Below are 21493 nucleotides of genomic sequence, written 5' to 3'. Positions count from 1 at the left end.
TCCATCCAACTTTGGCAAATCAACTTGTCCTCCTCATGTGAGTGTGATCCCGTACGAATGCTCTTCTTCCTCTTTTGTGCTTCCGCTCTTTGGGTGAGCTCGTCGATTAACAATGGCTCGCCCCCAATATCAATGCCTTCCTCTGCTTCATCATCATCACCTTCGCAATAGATGTCATCATCTTCATGCCACGAGTCACCATGGTCGTAGTCAGCATGGTCGTGGGTCTCATTGTCTTCATCGGCAACGTACTGGCCGCCGCCATCCTGACTTTGGGTCTCGTAGGGATCATAGGTGTTGGAAATATGCCCTAGAGGCAATAATAAATTGATTATTATTATATTTCCTTGTTCGTGATAATCGTTTATTATCCATGCTAGAATTGTATTGATAGGAAACTCAGATACATGTGTGGATACATAGACAACACCATGTCCCTAGTAAGCCTCTAGTTGACTAGCTCGTTGATCAATAGATGGTTACGGTTTCCTGGCCATGGACATTGGATGTCGTTGATAACGGGATCACATCATTAGGAGAATGATGTGATGGACAAGACCCAATCCTAAGCATAGCACAAGATCGTGTAGTTCGTATGCTAAAGCTTTTCTAATGTCAAGTATCATTTCCTTAGACCATGAGATCGTGCAACTCCCGGATACCGTAGGAGTGCTTTGGGTGTACCAAACGTCACAACGTAACTGGGTGGCTATAAAGGTACACTACGGGTATCTCCGAAAGTGTCTGTTGGGTTGGCACGAATCGAGACTGGGATTTGTCACTCCGTGTGACGGAGAGGTATCTCTGGGCCCACTAGGTAGGACATCATCATAATGTGCACAATGTGATCAAGGAGTTGATCACGGGATGATGTGTTACAGAACGAGTAAAGAGACTTGCCGGTAACGAGATTGAACAAGGTATCGGGATACCGACGATCGAATCTCGGGCAAGTATCGTACCGCTAGACAAAGGGAATTGTATACGGGATTGATTAAGTCCTTGACATCGTGGTTCATCCGATGAGATCATCGTGGAACATGTGGGAGCCAACATGGGTATCCAGATCCCGCTGTTGGTTATTGACCGGAGAGTCATCTCGGTCATGTCTGCATGTCTCCCGAACCCGTAGGGTCTACACACTTAAGGTTCGATGACACTAGGGTTATAAAGGAAGTTTGTATGTGGTTACCGAATGTTATTCGGAGTCCCGGATGAGATCCCGGACGTCACGAGGAGTTCCGGAATGGTCCGGAGGTAAAGATTTATATATAGGAAATCCTGTTTCGGCCATCGGGACAAGTTTCGCGGTCATCGGTATTGTACCGGGACCACCGGAAGGGTCCCGGGGGTCCACCGGGTGGGGCCACCTATCCCGGAGGGTCCCATGGGCTGAAGTGGGAAGGGATCCAGCCCAAAGTGGGCTGGGGCGCCACTTCCCCCTAGGGCCCATGCGCCTAGGGTGGGGGAAACCCTAAAGGAAGAGTCCTAGGAGGGGAAGGCACCTCCTAGGTGCCTTGGGGGGGGGGGAGGGAATCCTCCCTTGGCCGCCACCCCAAGACCCATCTAGGGCTGCCGCCCCTCTAGGGGTGGGGAACCCTAGAGGGGGCGCACCCTCCTCCCTCTCCCCTATATATAGTGAGGCCTAGGGGCTGCCCATAACACGTGATCTGATCTCTGCCTGTTGGTGCAGCCCTCCCTCTCTTCCTCCTCTCCCGCGGTGCTTGGCGAAGCCCTGCGGGATAGCCACGCTCCTCCATCACCACCACGCCGTTGTGCTGCTGCTGGATGGAGTCTCCCTCAACCTCTTCCTCTCTCCTTGCTGGATCAAGGTATGGGAGACGTCACCGGGCTGTACTTGTGTTGAACGCGGAGGTGCCGTCCGTTCGGCACTAGGATCATCGGTGATTTGGATCACGACGAGTACGACTCCATCAACCCCGTTCTCTTGAACGCTTCCGCGCGCGATCTACAAGGGTATGTAGATCCACTCCTCCCTCGTTGCTAGATGACTCCATAGATAGATCTTGGTGACACGTAGGAAAATTTCGAATTTATGCTACGTTACCCAACAGTGGCATCATGAGCTAGGTCTATGCGTAGTTACTATGCACGAGTAGAACACAAAGTAGTTGTGGGCATTGATTTTGTTCAATATGCTTACCGTTACTAGTCCAATCTTGATTCGGTGGCATTGTGTGATGAAGCGGCCCGGACCGACCTTACACGTACTCTTACGTGAGACTGGTTCCACCGACTGACATGCACTAGTTGCATAAGGTGGCTAGCGGGTGTCTGTCTCTCCCACTTTAGTCGGATCGGATTCGATGAAAAGGGTCCTTATGAAGGGTAAATAGCAATTGGCATATCACGTTGTGGTTTTTGCGTAGGTAAGAAACGTTCTTGCTAGAAACCCATAGCAGCCACGTAAAACATGCAAACAACAATTAGAGGACGTCTAACTTGTTTTTGCAGGGTATGCTATGTGATGTGATATGGCCAAAAGGATGTGATGAATGATATATGTGATGTATGAGATTGATCATGTTCTTGTAATAGGAATCACGACTTGCATGTCGATGAGTATGACAACCGGCAGGAGCCATAGGAGTTGTCTTAATTTATTTATGACCTGCGTGTCAACATAAACGTCATGTAATTACTTTACTTTATTGCTAACCGTTAGCTATAGTAGTAGAAGTAATAGATGACGTGACAACTTCATGGAGACACGATGATGGAGATCATGATGATGGAGATCATGGTGTCATGCCGGTGACAAGATGATCATGGAGCCCCAAGATGGAGATCAAAGGAGCTATATGATATTGGCCATATCATGTCACTATTATTTGATTGCATGTGATGTTTATCATGTTTATACATCTTGTTTACTTAGAACGACGGTAGTAAATAAGATGATCCCTCATTAAAATTTCAAGAAAGTGTTCCCCCTAATTGTGCACCGTTGTGACAGTTCGTTCGTTTCTAAGCACCACGTGATGATCGGGTGTGATAGATTCCAAACGTTCACATACAACGGGTGTAAGACAGATTTACACACGCGAAACACTTAGGTTGACTTGACGAGCCTAGCATGTGTACAGACATGGCCTCGGAACACAGAAGACCGAAAGGTCGAGCATGAGTCGTATAGAAGATACGATCAACATGAAGATGTTTACCGATGTTGACTAGTCCGTCTCACGTGATGATCGGACACGGCCTAGTTGACTCGGATCATGTAATCACTTAGATGACTAGAGGGATGTCTATCTGAGTGGGAGTTCATAAGATGAACTTAATTATCCTGAACATAGTCAGAAGGTCTTCGCAAATTATGTTGTAGCTCGCGCTTCAGTTCTACTGTTTAGTTATGTTCCTAGAGAAAATTTAGTTGAAAGTTGATAGTAGCAATTATGCGGACTAGGTCCGTAAACTGAGGATTGTCCTTATTGCTTCATAGAAGGCTTATCTCCTTAATGCACCGCCCAGTGTGCTGAACCTCGAACGTTGTCTGTGGATGTTGCGAACATCTGACATACACATTTTGATAACTACGTGATAGTTCAGTTAAATGGTTTAGAGTTGAGGCACCGAAGACGGTTTTTGAAACGTCGCAAAACATATGAGATGTTTTGAGGGCTGAAATTGGGATTTCAGCCTCGTGCCCACGTCAAAAGGTATAAGACCTCCGACGATTTTCTTAGCCTACAAACTATGGAGAAAAGCTCAATTGTTGTGCTTGTGCTCAGATTGTCTGAGTACAACAATCGCTTGAATCGAGTGGGAGTTGATCTTCCAGATAAAATAGTGATGGTTCTCCGAAGTCATTACCACCAAGCTGCTTGAGCTTCGTGATGAACTATAATATATCAGGGACATATGTGATGATCCTTGAAATATTTGCGATGTTTGACACCGCGAAAGTAGAAATCAAGAAGGAGCATCGATTGTTGATGGTTGGTGAAACCACTAGTTTCAAGAAGGGCAAGGGCAAGAAGGGATACTTCATGAAACGGCAATTCAGCTGCTGCTCTAGTGAAGAAACCCAAGGTTGAACCCAAACCCGAGACTAAGTGCTTCTGTAATAAAGGGAACAGCCACTGGAGCAGAATTACCCTAGATACTTGGTAGATGAGAAGGCTGGCAAAGTCGATAGAAGTATATTGGATATACATTGTGTTGATGTGTACTTTACTAGTACTCCTAGTAGCACCAGGGTATTAGATACCGGTTCGGTTGCTAAGTGTTAGTAACTCGAAACAAAAGGCTATGGAATAAACGGAGACTAGCTAAAGATGAGCTGACGATATGTGTTGGAAGTGTTTCCAATGTTGATATGATCAAGCATCGCACGCTCCCTCTACCATCGAGTTTGGTGTTTGCGTTGAGCATAGACATGATTGGATTATGTCTATTGTGATACGGTTATTCATTTAAGGAGAATAATGGTTACTCTGTTTATTTGAATAATACCTTCAATGGTCTTACACCTAAAATGAATGGTTTATTGAATCTCGATCTAGTGATACACATGTTCATGCCAAAAGATAGTAATGATAGTACCACCTACTTGTGGCACTGCCATGTAAGTCATATCGGTATAAAACGCATGAAGAAGCTCCATGTTGATGGATCTTTGGGCTCACTCGTTTTTGAAAAGTTTGAGACATGCGAACCATGTCTATTGGTGTATATGCATGAAGAAACTCCATGCAAATGGACCGTTTTGACTCACTTGATTTTGAATCACTTGGGACATGCAAATCATACCACATGGGCAAGATGACTGAAAGCCTCAATTTCAGTAAAATGGAACTAGAAAGCAACTTGTTGGAAGTAATACATTTTGATGTGTGCAGTCCAATGAGTGCTGAGGCATGTAGTGGATATCGTTATGTTCTTACTTCACAGATGACTTGAGTAGATGTTGAGTATATTTACTTGATGAATCACGAGTCTGAATTATTGAAAGGTTCAAGTAATTTCAGGGTGAAGTTGAAAGATCGTCGTGACAAGAGGATAAAAGATCTATGATATGCTCATAGAGATGAATATCTGAATTACGAGTTTGGCACAGAATTAAGACATTGTGGAAATTGTTTCACAACTAATACATCCTGGAACACCATAGTGTGATGGTGTGTTCGAACATCATAACTGCACCCTATTGGATATGATGCATACCATGATGTCTCTTATCGAATTACCATGATAGTTTATGGGTTAGGCATTAGAGACAACCACATTCACTTTAAATAGGGCACCACGTAATTCCGATGAGATGACACCGTATGAACTATGGTTTAGAGAAACCTAAGCTGTCATTTCTTAAAAGTTTGGGGCTGCGACGCTTATGTGAAAAAGTTTCAGGCTGATAAGCTCGAACCCAAAGCGGATAAATGCATCTTCATAGGACACCCAAAACAGTTGGGTATACCTCCTGTCTCAGATCCGAAAGCAATAAGGGATTGTTTCTAGAATCGGGTCCTTTCTCGAGGAAAAGTTTCTCTCAAAAGAATTGAGTGGGAGGATGGTGGAGACTTGATGAGGTTATTGAACCGTCACTTCAACTAGTGTATAGCAGGGCACAAAGAGTTGTTCCTGTGGCACCTACACCAATTGAAGTGGAAGCTTATGACAGTGATCATGAAACTTCAGATCAAGTCACTACCAAACCTCGTGGGATGACAAGGATGCGTACTACTTCAGAGTGGTACGTAATCCTGTCTTGGAAGTCATGTTGCTAGACAACAATGAACCTACGAGCCATGGAGAAGCGATGGTGGGCCCGGATTCCGATAAATGGCTCGAGGCCATAAAATCCGAGAGAGGATCCATGTATGGAAACAAAGTGTGGACTTTGACAGAACAGCTCAATGGTCGTGAGGCTGTTGAGTATAGATGGATTCTAAAAGGAAGACGGACAATGATGGTAAATGTCACCATCAAGAAAGCTCGACTTGTCGTTAAGATGTTTTCCGACAAGTTCAAGGAGTTGACTACGGTGAGACTTTCTCACTCGTAGCGATGCTAAAAGTCTGTTGAATTTATTTAGCGATTACTGCATTATTTATGAAATCTTGTAGATAGGATGTCAAAACATTGTTTTCTCGACGATTTTCTTGAGGAAAGGTTGTATGTGATACAACCGGAAGGTTTTGTCAATCCTGAAAGATGCTAACAAGTATGCAAAGCTCCAGCAATCCTTCTAAGGACTGGAGTGAACATCTCGGAGTTGGAATGTATGCTTTGATGAGATGATCAAAGATTTTGGGTGTATACAAGGTTTATGAGAAACTTGTATTTCCAAAGAAGTGAGTGGGAGCACTATAGAATTTCTGATAGATATATGTTGACATATTGTTGATCATAAATGACGTAGAATTTCTGGAAAGCATATAGGGTTATTTGGAAAGTGTTTTTCAATGGAAAGCCTGGATTAAGCTACTTGAACATTGAGCATCAAGATCTATAAGAATAGATCAAAACGCTTAATGGTACTTTCAAATGAGCACATACCTTGACAAGATTTTGAAGGAGTTCAAGATGGATCAATCAAAGAAGGAGTTCTTGCCTGAGTTGTAAGGTATGAAGTTAAGACTTAAAGCTCGACCACGGCAGAATAGAGAGAAAGGACGAAGGTCGTCCCCTATGCTTAAGACATAGGCTCTACAGTATGCTATGCTGTGTACCGCACCTGAAATGTGCCTTGCCATGAGTCAGTCAAGGGGTACAAGAGTGATCTAAGAATGGATCACAGGACAACGGTCAAAGTTATCCTTAGTAACTAGTGGACTAAGGAATTTTCTCGATTATGGAGGTGATAAAGAGTTCGACGTAAAGAGTTACGTCGATGCAAGCTTAACACCTATCCGGATAGCTCTGAGTAGAGATACCGGATATGTATAATGGAGCAACAATTTAGAATAGCTCCAAGTAGAACAGTTATTTGAAATGGCTCCAAATGTAGCGTAGTAGTTGCATCTACAAGATGACATAGAAATTTGCGAAGTACATACGGATCTGAAAGATTCAGACCCGTTGACTATAACATCTCTCACAAGCATAACATGATCAAACCCAGAACTCATCGAGTGTTAATCACATGGTAATGTGAACTAGATTATTGACTCTAGTAAACTCTTTGGGTGTTAGTCACATGGGGATGTGACCTTGAGTGTTAGTCACATAGCGATGTGAACTGGATTATTGACTCTAGTGCAAGTGGGAGACTGTTGGAAATATGCCCTAGAGGCAATAATAAATTGATTATTATTATATTTCCTTGTTCGTGATAATCGTTTATTATCCATGCTAGAATTGTATCGATAGGAAACTCAGATACATGTGTGGATACATAGACAACACCATGTCCCTAGTAAGCCTCTAGTTGACTAACTCGTTGATCAATAGATGGTTACGGTTTCCTGGCCATGGACATTGGATGTCGTTGATAAAGGGATCACATCATTAGGAATGATGTGATGGACAAGACCCAATCCTAAGCATAGCACAAGATCGTGTAGTTCGTATGCTAAAGCTTTTCTAATGTCAAGTATCATTTCCTTAGACCATGAGATCGTGCAACTCCCGGATACCGTAGGAGTGCTTTGGGTGTACCAAACGTCACAACGTAATTGGGTGGCTATAAAGGTACACTACAGGTATCTCCGAAAGTGTCTGTTGGGTTGGCACGAATCGAGACTGGGATTTGTCACTGAGGTATCTCTGGGCCCACTCGGTAGGACATCATCATAATGTGCACAATGTGATCAAGGAGTTGATCACGGGATGATGTGTTACGGAACGAGTAAAGAGACTTGCCGGTAACGAGATTGAACAAGGTATCGGGATACCGACGATCGAATCTCGGGCAAGTATCATACCGCTAGACAAAGGGAATTGTATACGGGATTGATTAAGTCCTTGACATCGTGGTTCATCCGATGAGATCATCGTGGAACATGTGGGAGCCAACATGGGTATCCAGATCCCGCTGTTGGTTATTGACCGGAGAGTCATCTCGGTCATGTCTGCATGTCTCCCGAACCCGTAGGGTCTACACACTTAAGGTTCGATGACGCTAGGGTTATAAAGGAAGTTTGTATGTGGTTACCGAATGTTATTTGGAGTCCCGGATGAGATCCCGGACGTCACGAGGAGTTCCGGAATGGTCCGGAGGTAAAGATTTATATATAGGAAATCCTGTTTCTGCCATCGGGACAAGTTTCGGGGTCATCGTATTGTACCGGGACCACCGGAAGGGTCCCGGGGGTCCACCGGGTGGGGCCACCTATCCCGGAGGGTCCCATGGGCTGAAGTGGGAAGGGATCCAGCCCAAAGTGGGCTGGGGCGCCACTTCCCCCTAGGGCCCATGCGCCTAGGGTGGGGGAAACCCTAAAGGAAGAGTCCTAGGAGGGGAAGGCACCTCCTAGGTGCCTTGGGGGGGAGGGAATCCTCCCTTGGCCGCCACCCCAAGACCCATCTAGGGCTGCCGCCCCTCTAGGGGTGGGGAACCCTAGAGGGGGCGCACCCTCCTCCCTCTCCCCTATATATAGTGAGGTCTAGGGGCGGCCCATAACACGTGATCTGATCTCTGCCTGTTAGTGCAGCCCTCCCTCTCTTCCTCCTCTCCCGCGGTGCTTGGCGAAGCCCTACGGGATAGCCACGCTCCTCCATCACCACCACGCCGTTGTGCTGCTGCTGGATGGAGTCTTCCTCAACCTCTCCCTCTCTCCTTGCTGGATCAAGGTATGAGAGACGTCACCGGGCTGTACGTGTGTTGAACGCGGAGGTGCCGTCCGTTCGGCACTAGGATCATCGGTGATTTGGATCACGACGAGTACGACTCCATCAACCCCGTTCTCTTGAACGCTTCCGCGCGCGATCTACAAGGGTATGTAGATCCACTCCTCCCTCGTTGCTAGATGACTCCATAGATAGATCTTGGTGACACGTAGGAAAATTTTGAATTTATGCTACGTTACCCAACAATAGGCACCGCCATGCCCACCCTTGTAGATGACATTCTTCATGAATTGGTTGTAGAAGGGGTCGTCGACTGTTGGCTTTGGCGTTGACATTTCGTCGAACAGGACGTGGTGCGTCGGCATGGTGCACGTAGACGGTGGCTGTGCTTGCTTTCTTTGCATCTCGATGGACGGCCGGCCGCCGCTGCTGAACCCCGGCGTGACATTGAGGTCGATGACGGTCGACGGGCGCGGGGTGGACGACGCGATCACGCTAATGTCCGGCGACCCCGAGAAACGGGTCTGTCCTTCATGCCTTGGCGGAGAAAAACCGGGCGACAAAGGCGTGGTCCGCGACGTCGGCGAGGGGTAGTGCGGAGGCTAGCGACTGACGAGCCTGTGCTCACCGGGCCGACAGCCGTTGCCGAGAAACCCGCCAGACGGCAAATCCCAAGCATGAGGAGGGCGTGCGCTTTGTTGACGATGCCCTCCTTCTCCTCGACGTCGGTCTTGCGTCGCGCGGCCTCCAACGCATCGCGCTCAACGGCAAACTTGGCCGCGGCGTTCTGTTCCTCCTCTTGGCTGATTCCGCGTCCAGCTTTGCGAGCTCGGTCGGCGTGAGTTCCGACCATAGCTTCTTCTTGGCCGCCTTCTTCATTTTCTTCACCTTTCCGGGCGGGTCGACGGCTTGGCCGTCGGATTTCGGCGGGGCATCGGCCATGGACGGGGAGGGTGATGGGCGGGACGTGGGAGGGTTTGGGGGGAAATGGCGCGAAATGGGACGACGGGATGATGCTTTGTGCCACCGACGAGCGGGCCAGGGAAGGACAAGCCCGCGCGTCCCGCCTGTCCGCGTGCTGCCTGTTTCACTTTAAAAATGGCCTAAATTTGGACCGAGGATGGGTCGAAAGCGGACAAAAAATGGACAAAAACCCGTTTACGTCCGTGCGCTGGGCTGTCTGGTTTGTCCGTTTTAGTCTAAACAGGCATATCCGGACAGGATGGGGTCGCGCGCTGAAGTTGGCCCTTAAACGCATTCATTCACGCAGAATCATGAAGGCCACGCCTGGCTCTGTGGAGAGGACATGATGGTGTCTGGATCGTTTTTTTGCTGGTTGCTGCGACTGTGTTGAGTTGATTCAGATGGGACACTAATGATGTTATCAATTGCTCAAGGAACAGTGATCAAATTGAATGGAACGTCACATTCTTCCCTTTTCTCTAACCAAAAGGTCTCAGATCTATGGATCAAACCAGCAGTGCACGCATCCTTAAATAAAAATAAATAAAGAAAATACATCAAGGTCTTTGGAGGGCTGATCGCCTACTTCGTTATATAAGAGCTGATGGCCGCCGCCTCTTCATCACCGGAGCGCAGTCCTGCTGGACTATCACCCTGGAGAACAAACTGTTGAGGTGGCGGATTACCGCCCCGGAGAACAAACCCTTGAAGCTGTCGCCGCCCGAAGATCACCGGATCCAAGATTCTAACATCCAAAAAAAAAAACTTACATGCCTCACGCCGGCATCAGAGGCTGCACCAACGCGACGAAGAGGGGCCATAGGACTAAATTGCCAATGAAAGCTGCCGCCAACACCACACTAATAAACTCTGCAAAGGCTAACCTCACCGGGTATAGAGGCTGACATGAATCTACACCAAACGAGCCATCAACAGCCATGTAGCTGACGAAGTTGAGATGAGGAGGCTCGAAAAAACTTTATTTGCCAGATCGACACTGCTGCCACCACCACCAACAACAAAAACATTGTGTAACCCTACTAAAAACCCTAAAGTGGGGGAAAAACTTGAGCTCTATCATGTAGATCGTGCTCTCCCCGCACTCCCACATCAAGAGAGCTGGTGCAGGAGGAGGCGGGGCGACGACCTAACGGCGTAGGAGGGTGTGGCGACATGGTGCACCAATTTTTTTATCCTCCCTACGGTTTGGAGAGGAGAGAGATGTCCCGAGTGTAGAATGTCACATTCTTCGACAAGGTCATCAGTGCTGAATCGATACTCCCTCCGTTCCATAAATTTTCTCGTTTTGAACTAAAACCGACAAAAAATATGCAATGGAGGGAGTATCTTGCAATGTCGCGCATCCAAGAGTATGTATCCCGAGCCGGCACAAGGCACAGTGGTTGTTGTACACAGAGATCATCTGAATCCAGCATGTCCGTATTTCACCAATGGGTAGAATGAACTTGGGTGATTTAATTTATCTTACATTCTTATCACACCACATGTAAATACTCACTCCATTCGGAAATAAGTGTAGTACTAAAACCACGCCACTTATTTCCAAATGGAAGTAATAGATAATATCTAAGCCAACAGTCTTGGTATCTTGGTTTAGTAGGAACCATGATTACTTGCCAATACCACCAAGGAGGATTAGCCGTGGTGAATTGGCAAACAAAAATGTGCACAAGACGGACCAAAGTTGCCAAGAGATGATGCTGATGTGATGAAACAGCACACCATATCAACTGATGTGATGTAGTAAAACAGTAGTAGCCTAGAGCAGCTAATTGTGAACTTCAAGCGCGCCACACTCCTCATCACCATAAGCAAAACTTCAATAGTTTGCAATGAGTATATGTTTACATCCACCCATGTAGCTAGAGCCATGTAAACATGAAGAAGATGAAGGTTGCTACTAAATTATAAAGTTGACAAAACTGAAGAGCAGCTGCATGCCTAACAGATATCCATCCAAGAGCGCGTGTTGCCGCTGCTCCATTAATTCCTCAGGCAGCTACAGGCCCGCCTCCGCGGCTCGCCGGGGCGTGCTCTTCCGGCGGCTCCCGTTCTGCCGGAAGCCGCTGGACCTGGTCGTCGTCGTCGACTCGTCGTTGCTGGACCGGGTGCTCGAGCTGTTCTCCTCCATGTCGAGGTTCGAGCTCTCCTCCTTGGGCGCCCTGTTCCTCTTGTTGCCATTGCCTTCAGGGTCGTCGTTCTCCTTGAGCTTTGCGTCGCCTCCTTCTGCATCGCCATGAACGCCCGCTGCCGAGTTCTTGGGTTCTGCTGGTATATCGACTTTGTCCGGGGCGCGCTGCTTTTGGGGCCTTCCTCTCCTCTTCCTGGCAGGCACGACCTCTTCGCCGCTGCTCATCTTGTCTTCATGGCTCCTGCCATTGGCGATGGGCTTCCTTCCCCTGCCTCTTCCCCTGCCCATTGATCCAATCCAGCAGTGCCTTTTCTATAGCTGTATTGGGAAATTACTTGGGAAAAAAAAATCGAAGCTCAACTGCTTGATGCAGCTGCTTCTGCTCGTCTGGTAGCTTATTGGAAGCAAGATTTTTGACCGCTAAAACCTCGATCTAGAAATCTGCAAGAAAAAGGACCGATAACTTACAATTTAATCCGGGGTTGGATTTAACCAGTATATCATTTCCACCACAATAACAATAATAATAATCAGTATCTCAGTGGTGGAATGAGATCCGTAGGGATCAAGAAGTTGAAGCAACAAATATCTCCATCAAATCTCAGATTGAAACACATCCATAGATAGAAGTAGAACACGCGAAAGAAGGAAAACAGGGTAACCTAATCAGGAAAAAGGAAGCATCCAATACAACACATGAGGGACTAGGGAGGATGGTGGAGCTGACCTTGCATCAAAGAAGCATCTGGCTCAGGAAGCGTCTCTTGCACCGCATCCCATTTCTCCAGGCCCAGCAGAGGTGAAGAGCGCCGGATGGGAAAAGGCAAATGGATTGGCAGCGATCTCCGGATTCAGAGCAGAGGCCGGCGGATCAGGAGGCCGTATGGGAGTTTGGGGAAAGCTAGGAGATTCTTGAATGAGTAGGCCTGTAGGTGGTAGTGGTAGCAGCAGCAGCAGGCAGTGGTCTAGTGCTACCACTGGGCGCTCGGCTGCTCGAGCTCCTCCAGACAGCGGCTGTAGCCGCAGCAGGGACAGCGTACACACTGCGCGCACCACGCGCAGGAGAGAGAGGGGGAAGATGGGGGAGGGGGGCTCGCTTGCTTTGCTGGGCCGCTTTCCCGTGGCTCGCTCGGCTCTCACTCGCTTTGTTTACGGTTTACCAACCGTTGAAAACGAGCTGCGGCTGCTCCGCCGTGGTGCAGTGCAGTGCAACTGGCCTGACAAAGCGCCAAATGTTTATTGGCGCGGGCTGCCGTAGCACGGCGCGGTTACCGCTGCGTGATGGCCGGGCTACTGTTCCATTGGTGTTTGGTGCATATGTGCTCTCGAGGGATTCAAAAACGGTGGCGACGGACGGGAGGACGGACGGACAGGACAGGAGGGATCCCAAGACTGACAGCCGAGAAAACCAGGGGCTACGGCCAAGGCCAGTGTGGAGCTCCTCTCCTGTCCTCGCTCTGCCCCATAACGGATGTGTTGTTCATTTCTTTGCTGGATCTAGTTGATTTTTCTGCCAAACTATCAGAGCATCTACATCCAGATTTGGCACATCATTTACCGAGCACCCCTCAAATGTTACGTCGCACATTCATATATCATAAATTTCGATTCTCAAATCCATGCAATCCATGGGCGTCAATTATACAATACAAACTGTTCGAATGTCCAAGTTCAAAACAAAGCAAAGCAAATCATACTTCAACAAACCGGACATGGCAAAATGAAATCAATGTCCGAGCGTGACGGATGGCCTCGGATCACTGGCTGGGCGCGTGCTTCGAGTAGAATGCGTTCTGGTCGTCCTGCTCCGCCTGCATCCGGGCCTCGTCGCCTCGTACTTTCTACGGTCGTTAATCTCCTTCTCCTTGTCCACAAGTCAGTTATTCGAATGCTCATCATAGAGGGTCTCGTCCGCCAACATGATCCTCGCATCTTCCACGTCCCCTACGAGTTGCAACCTCCTTCTGAAGCTCTATGTCGCCAAATGTCTTGGCCTTCTCGAGCTCCCATTTGATCGCCGTTTGTTGATTCTCCAACTCGATCTTCTCCTTCTCAATTTCCAACTTCTTCTCAGCTTTCTTCCGGTCCCACTCCATCCTTTCCTTTTGCGCATCAAACATGAGCTTGTACCTCTCCTCCTTCTTACTCTCCCTCACCGGAAAAATGCCCGTCCATGTTGACGACATTTTGGTAGCCACGGGATCACGGACGTCATGTGCCTTCTCCCACTTGTTTTCCATGACTTGGCGGTTGTCCTTTGGCATGGTGGCTTTCCCATTCTCCATGACAACATCGTCCTCTTCATCGTCCAACCCAATTGATTGGTTGGAGCTTGAGACATCATTTATCTTCTTGCCGGACTTGAGGCCGGCCACAACTTGGTTTCACTTCGGCTTGCCATTTAATATGACCCAACAATGGCTAAAAGCAAATGGCTTCTTCTCCAACTCGTGATACATAGTGGCCGCCACCACCGTTTAGCAAACAACATATGTATGAGCATGAGAATGCAAACACAAGAAGCATATGCAATGGACGACAACATGAGGCAATCGAGCTTACGTGAGTTGTGACTCCCATCCTACTTTGAGAGTGTTTGGTTACTTGTGAGTAGTAGCTGACGTGCTTGTTCACTTCCCCTTGAATGATCCCCAACGATGTTGGAGAGATGCCACATTGCAAGTGGTCACGATAGGTGCTGGGTAACGTAGCAATTTCAAAAAAGTTCCTACGCACACGCAAGATCATAGTGATGCATAGCAACGAGAGGGGAGAGTGTAGTCCATGTACCCTCGTAGACCGAAAGCGGAAGCGTTAGCACAACGCGGTTGATGTAGTCGTACGTCTTCACGATCCGACTGATCCAAGTACCGAACGTACGGCACCTCCGAGTTCAGCACATGTTCAGCTCGATGACGTCCCGCGAACTCCGATCCAGCAGAGCTTCACGGGAGAGTTCCGTTAGCACGACGGCGTGGTGACGGTGATGATGTTGCTACCGACGCAGGGCTTCGCCTAAGCATCGCTACGATATGAACGAGGTGGAATATGGTGGAGGGGGGCACCGCACACGGCTAAGAGACGATCAACTTGTGTCTATGGGGTGCCCCCTGCCCCCGTATATAAAGGAGCAAGGGAGGGAGGCGGCCGGCCTAGGAGGAGGGCGCGCCAAGGGGGGAGTCCTACTTCCACCGGGAGTAGGACTCCTCCTTCCCTTGTTGGAGTAGGAGAGAAGGAAAGAGGGGGAGAGGAACAAGGAAAAGTGGGCTGCACCCCTTGTCCAATTCGGACCAGAGGGGGGGGGGGCGCCTCCTTCCTTTGGGCCACTCTCCTCTATTCCCGTATGGCCCAATAAGGCCCATATACTCCCCGGCGAATTCCCGTAACTCTCCGGTACTCCGAAAAATACCCGAATCATTCGGAACCTTTCCAATATCCGAATATAGTCGTCCAATATATCGATCTTTACGTCTCGACCATTTCGAGACTCCTCGTCATGTCCCCGATCTCATCCAGGACTCCGAACTCCTTCGATACATCAAAACTCATAAACTCATAATATAACTGTCATCGAAACCTTAAGCGTGCGGACCCTACGGGTTCGAGAACTATGTAGACATGACCGAGACACGTCTCCGGTCAATAACCAATAACAGAACTTGGATGCTCATATTGGCTCCCACATATTCTACGAAGATCTTTATCGGTCAGACCGCATAACAACATACGTTGTTCCCTTTGTCATCGGTATGTTACTTGCCCGAGATTTGATCATCGGTATCTCAATACCTAGTTCAATCTCGTTACCGGCAAGTCTCTTTTACTCATTCCGTAATACATCATCCCGCAACTAACTTATTAGTTGCAATGCTTGCAAGGCTTAAGTGATGTGCATTACCGAGAGGGCCCAGAGATACCTCTCCGACAATCGGAGTGACAAATCCTAATCTCAAAATACGCCAACCCAACAAGTACCTTCGGAGACACCTGTAGAGCACCTTTATAATCACCCAGTTACGTTGTGACGTTTGGTAGCACACAAAGTGTTCCTCCGGTAAACGGGAGTTGCATAATCTCATAGTCATAGGAACATGTATAGGTCATGAAGAAAGGAATAGGAACAAACTAAACGATCAAGTGCTATGCTAACGGAATGGGTCAAGTCAATCACATCATTCTCCTAATGATGTGATCCCGTTAATCAAATGACAACTCATGTCTATGGTTAGGAAACATAACCATCTTTGATCAACGAGCTAGTCAAGTAGAGGCATACTAGTGACACTCTGTTTGTCTATGTATTCACACATGTATTACATTTCCGGTTAATACAATTCTAGCATGAATAATAAAAATTTATCATGATATAAGGAAATAAATAATAACTTTATTATTGCTTCTAGGGCATATTTCCTTCAATAGGATGCGGCTCCACATACTCCTTTTGCTCGTGATACTCCTTCCAAATCTTTGTCCAATAGGGTGTCCCCCCTTTGCTTGGTGCCGCATATTGGATCCATCATTGTGGACAACCAAGCTTTGACTAACCAGATGTCCTAAAATCTTGAGAATGTCGGACCTCTTGCCTTCGGCGTCTTAGTCTTCTTCTTCTTGCTCGGATTGGGATCGGATGTTGTCCCAACTTCAAATGCGGTGGTGGCCTTCAATTCATACTCCATTTCAGGCGGATCTTCATTGGTACGACAAGAATGCCTCCTACATGATTATAGTTTACAAGATTGGTCATGAGCGAAATGAACTAGTCGTCTATGCTAAAATCTGATCCAACAAGAGCAAAGAAAATGCACCGACTCTTGTTCGGTCATTCTGTCGAACATGTCGAGGGCAGCCCGAGCACCGTCGGAGCCTGCACTACTAGGAAAAGGGCTATAGATGGAATGGACACTAATGGCGCACCTGTCATGTGGTGCGCCACTACTATATAGCAGTGGCGCATCATGTGCTGGTGCGCCATTAGTGTGGAAGACACTAATGGCGCACCTGGCACATGGTGCGCCACTAGTAACAAAATGTTTTTTTTTCATTTTTTCAAACATACTAATGGCGCATCCGGGCGGAGTGCGCCATTAGTAGTTAGAACTACTAATGGCGCACCAGCCGTAGAGTGCGCCACTATTGTATTTTTTTACTTCTTTGCAAAACTACTAATGGCGCACCATTGAATAGTGCGCCATTACTAGTTTAAACTAGTAATGGCGCACTGTGCCACGGTGCGCCATTAGTATAAAAATTATTTGATGATATTTTCAATTAAAAATAAAAAAACAAATTTGATGATATTTTAATTTTTTTTTGATGATATTTGATGATATCTTCTGTTCTAGTCCTCATGAAAATAACAAATTTGATAAAAAAACAAATTATTAGATGCAACAAGAAATAATGAAAAAAATATTACTAATGGCGCACCAGAGGAGGGTGCGCCATTGCTGTCAGAAAAAAAGTTACTAATGGCACACCAGTGGAGGGTGCGCCATTGCTATCAGAAAAAAAACTACTAATGGCGCACCAGAGGGTGGTGCGCCATTGCTATAGTGTCTAGCTGGATACCCCTTCGCCCGATCCCCCCTTCCCTCTCCCTCGCCAGATCCCCCTTCCCTTCCCCGCCGCGCCCGCTCCGACGACCCCCGGCCCGCTCCAACGACCCCCGCGCCCGCTCCACACCCGCTCCAGCTCCCCCGCCTACCGCCACGACTGCCAGCCCGACGCCGCGGCGCACCCAGCCGTCCGAAGCCTCCGCTGCCCCGCTGCCGGCACAGGAGCCCAGCAGCGCCTCCCTCCACCGCCCCTACTACGCCGCTGCCTGTCCTCCTCCGCCCGTAAGCCCCCCTCCTCCTCCGCCCATAAGCCCCCCTCCACTCCAAACCCCTGACCCCTTCTTGTCTCGTCTCTACAGGTAGACCGCGCCGGCAAGTGACCAGGACGACGCTCGGAGAGGAGAGGAGGGCCTTCTCCTCACCGTGTAGCCGCCGACCTTGTCCTGCTCGAGGAGGAGGAGCAGGAGGGGCGCACCCAACCACCACAGTCACTGCAATCAAGGGCTTCTTCCACCTAGATCTCTAAATCCACGGCGCCGTCGTTCAGCCACCCAAGGTGAAGGTGCCCCCAACTCCCCTCCGTCCCCTCTCCCCTCCTTGTTTCATTTGATCTAGCAGCCATGGATTTGGGTTCCTCAAGGCTGCCTAATTACTCTACCATGTGTTCCTACTACTAGCTCTAGCCATGGATTAGGGGCTAGTGTAGATGCAAAATAATGTCAAATCCCTCTCGAATTTAGGTCAAATTAGGTTCAAATCCCTCTGAAATTAGTATGTAAAGCTCACTGTTCTGAAGTTCCGATCAGTTCAGTACCTTAGTAAGCAATAACACAAGCTTGCTGCTAGTTCAGTACCTTTTGCTGCTAGTTCCTCAAGGAGTTCTGCTCAAAATTATCTCAACAAGTTGCATCTGGCTTTTAGAAAGTTGTTTTGGCTTAAGAGGATAAGTTGTTGTATATACTGTCATAAAGTTCAGCAAGAACAGGGCATCAACAGTGCTACTCTAGTATCTAGTTGGGGAGGGACAAAATGGACAGGGCATCACTGTAGCTGTACTGCACAACAAACTATTAGTCTTAGGATTAACACTCCTCATATGAGATGAGAGGATTTTTTTAAATGGCTTTTCCCTCTAGCTAGCTTTAAATGGCATCACTGTAGCTGCCAATTCAGATAAACCTGAATTGACTTTTCCAGTGCTGTATTTGTCCCCTCGGATTATTGTAAATTATATATAGTGAAGCATGCAAATTGGATTTGCTATAGTCAACCTATTAATATTTGTCAGTTTTGAAAATTCAGTTTATTCGGTTACTGAAAATTTAGTTAATTCAGTTAGGCACACAAATTTCAGAACTTTTGTGCCCTAGTACTTGGTGTTTGTAGAATATTCAGTTAATCCATCGAGGTGAGCACTGATGCTACAAAAATAGAAGACATGTATGAGTTTGGAGAAAGTGCCAATTTGATTTTCAGTTGCTAGCTACCTGTGATTTATTGTTTCAATTTAGATTCCAGAAATGTTACTGTGTTACTATGACCCAATTTTATCTGTACCATAGCATGCTACTATCAGTTATTTTTGAACATCAAATTCAGTCTGTATCTTGCGTTCTTTTTTTGTTCAAAATTTCTCAAACTCTGAATAAATAAAATTATTTGGAAAGAAGCACATGAGTATCAACAATAATTGTTTCTTTCTGCTTGAATGAATGGAGTGAAATACAAGTTCAGGAACAAGGGACATTTTTTGCAATTGTGAACTCTCAATGCTCAAGTCTGGAAGTGTTTACAAATTCAAAGAGTTCACATGACTACTGGTCAAATACTCTAGTGTATTTAGTGTAAATCTAGTCTGAAACTAGTAGAGCTCTTGTTGATTTGCAAATTCAGTTTGAATAAAAATTTGGTACATGACTACTGATCATGTATGAAAGATGTTGCTACTGGATGAGCACAAGAACTAATTAGTAGATTTTGATTTTGAATGATTTTGAATTTTTATGACTAGTGATCAGGTTTCAAATGATTTTGAATTTTTATGATTTTTATGCACATAGGTGAAGCCACTGACTACACTTTAGGTTCTACTCCTGGAACACTTCAGGAATTTTACTTCATAACTGGAGTATTTTGATGATATTGGGGGTTTTTGTCTCCGACCATCGTGTCGTGATGATATTGTGGGGTGTTGTGGGGTTGCAGCTGGGTGGGGGTGGGGTAATGAATTTGTAGGTACCCCGAGAGGCCCTTGAGTTTGCCGGAATGTCGATTAACTTCCGTTCCAGCAAATTCGGGTACTCCATATGTCCTATTTTCAGCAAAGGTCATGCTGAAATTTTCCGTGAATTTTAGCATGACTTTGCTAAAAATAGGACATATGGGGTACTTGCGACTAATGCATGGGCCGGGGTATCTTACTACTTAGTTAAGTAGGATCAACTGCCCCGCCATTCTTGCTGCATTAAACCATAGGTGGCAATAGAGCCAAGTGATTAGGCCCAACTTAGAATTCTCCTTAGCATCGATAAACCCTAGATGATAAACCCAACATAGGTGGCAATAGAGCCAAGTGATTAGTGCCAAGTGATTACGCCCAACCTAGGGTGCCTCGGCATTGATAAACCCTAAATGATGAAAACTTAACTTGGCTTCTATAGGGTGCCTTGGTGTCGATGAGAACCTAAATGATGTACGCTTAGGCTTTTAGGGTGCCTCGGCGTCGACAAACCCTAAATGATAAAAGCTTAGCTTTTAGGATGCCTCGGTGTCGACAAACCCTAAATGATGAGACCATGATCTTGTTCCTTGACAATAACCAACTTTTTGACCAAACTTTTTTCCTATTTAGAGCGAAACATGGCCCACAACGATGAGGCCGGCGGTTTGGGCGGCAAGCAATTATGGGAGCTGTCCCAGGAGTTGGAGGAAGAACCTCACCGCTATGAGGACGCCGCGGAAGACACCGATCCTGACTACACAACCCCTAGTGGCATCGGGGATGACATCACTGATGATGGCGCCGCGGATGCCACCACTGATGATGGCGGCGCACGCATAGATGGCAGCCAACCGAAGAGGCAACAGAAGGACCGGCGCCCGAACATGCTCGGCACCGTCAGGGAGGAATTTACTGAAGTGAACTCCGACGGGCATCCGACGGCGCCCAAACACGTAGTCAAGGGGTACTTGGTTCAGCTCGGGTGCATTCTCCGGAGCACCACCTCGATCAACACCGAGAACCTAAGGCATAAGGACCGAGGGAATTTGCGCAGCCTCCTCTTCACGAAGCTGCACGAACGATACAAGTTCCCCGATGAGTTCGCAAACACACGCCTCTCGGGGAATAAAGTGAACGGTGCCGCCCTCACGAGGATGAGCACGGCCCTGTCTACTTGGAAAAGCACGGTGAAGGCAATGATTGACAAAGGTGATAGTTATGAGAAGATCAAGGCGAAATATCCTTTGATTAGCGAAGATGACTACAAGGAGTTCAAGATCAAGTGCAAGAGCCCCGCAACCTCCGAATCAAGTCAGTGGGGGAAAGATATGCGGCAGTTGAACTTAGGGGTCCACTAACTCGGTGTTGGAAATATGCCCTAGAGGCAATAATAAAATGGTTATTATTATATTTCTTTGTTCATGATAATTGTCTATTGTTCATGCTATAATTGTGTTATCCGGAAATCGTAATACATGTGTGAATACATAGACCACAACACGTCCCTAGTGAGCCTCTAGTTGACTAGCTCGTTGATCAAAGGATAGTCATGGTTTCCTGACTATGGACATTAGATGTCATTGATAACGGGACCACATCATTAGGAGAATGATGTGATGGACAAGACCCAATCCTAAGCTTAGCTCAAAGATCGTGTAGTTCGTTTGCTGTAGCTTTTCTGAATGTCAAGTATCATTTCCTTAGACCATGAGATTGTGCAACTCCCGGATACCGCAGGAGTGCGTTGGGTGTGCCAAACGTCACAACGTAACTGGGTGACTATAAAGGTACATTACAGGTATCTTCGAAAGTGTCTTTTGGGTTGGCACGAATCAAGACTGGGAT

General features: G+C 47.1%; 1 protein-coding gene across 1 annotated transcript; it reads right to left on the bottom strand.

Annotated features, from left to right (window-relative positions):
- Window positions 1–11540: 11540 nt before the first annotated feature.
- Window positions 11541–13006, bottom strand: LOC125520083 (uncharacterized). Its single transcript, XM_048684889.2, has 2 exons — window positions 12597–13006; window positions 11541–12310 (listed from the first exon to the last, which is right to left on the bottom strand). Exon 2 carries the CDS (start codon window positions 12155–12157, stop codon window positions 11738–11740), a length of 420 nt encoding a protein of 139 aa, XP_048540846.1. The 5' UTR covers window positions 12158–12310; window positions 12597–13006; the 3' UTR covers window positions 11541–11737.
- Between the last annotated feature and the right edge of the window lie 8487 nt (window positions 13007–21493).

The sequence above is a fragment of the Triticum urartu genome, chromosome 7A, assembly GCF_056163025.1.
Source record: "Triticum urartu cultivar PI428250 chromosome 7A, HENAU_Tu73, whole genome shotgun sequence".
In the NCBI taxonomy this organism is placed as follows: domain Eukaryota; kingdom Viridiplantae; phylum Streptophyta; class Magnoliopsida; order Poales; family Poaceae; genus Triticum; species Triticum urartu.
Note: the sequence above shows the minus strand (reverse complement) of the source record. Positions and strands in the feature narration are given on the sequence as shown.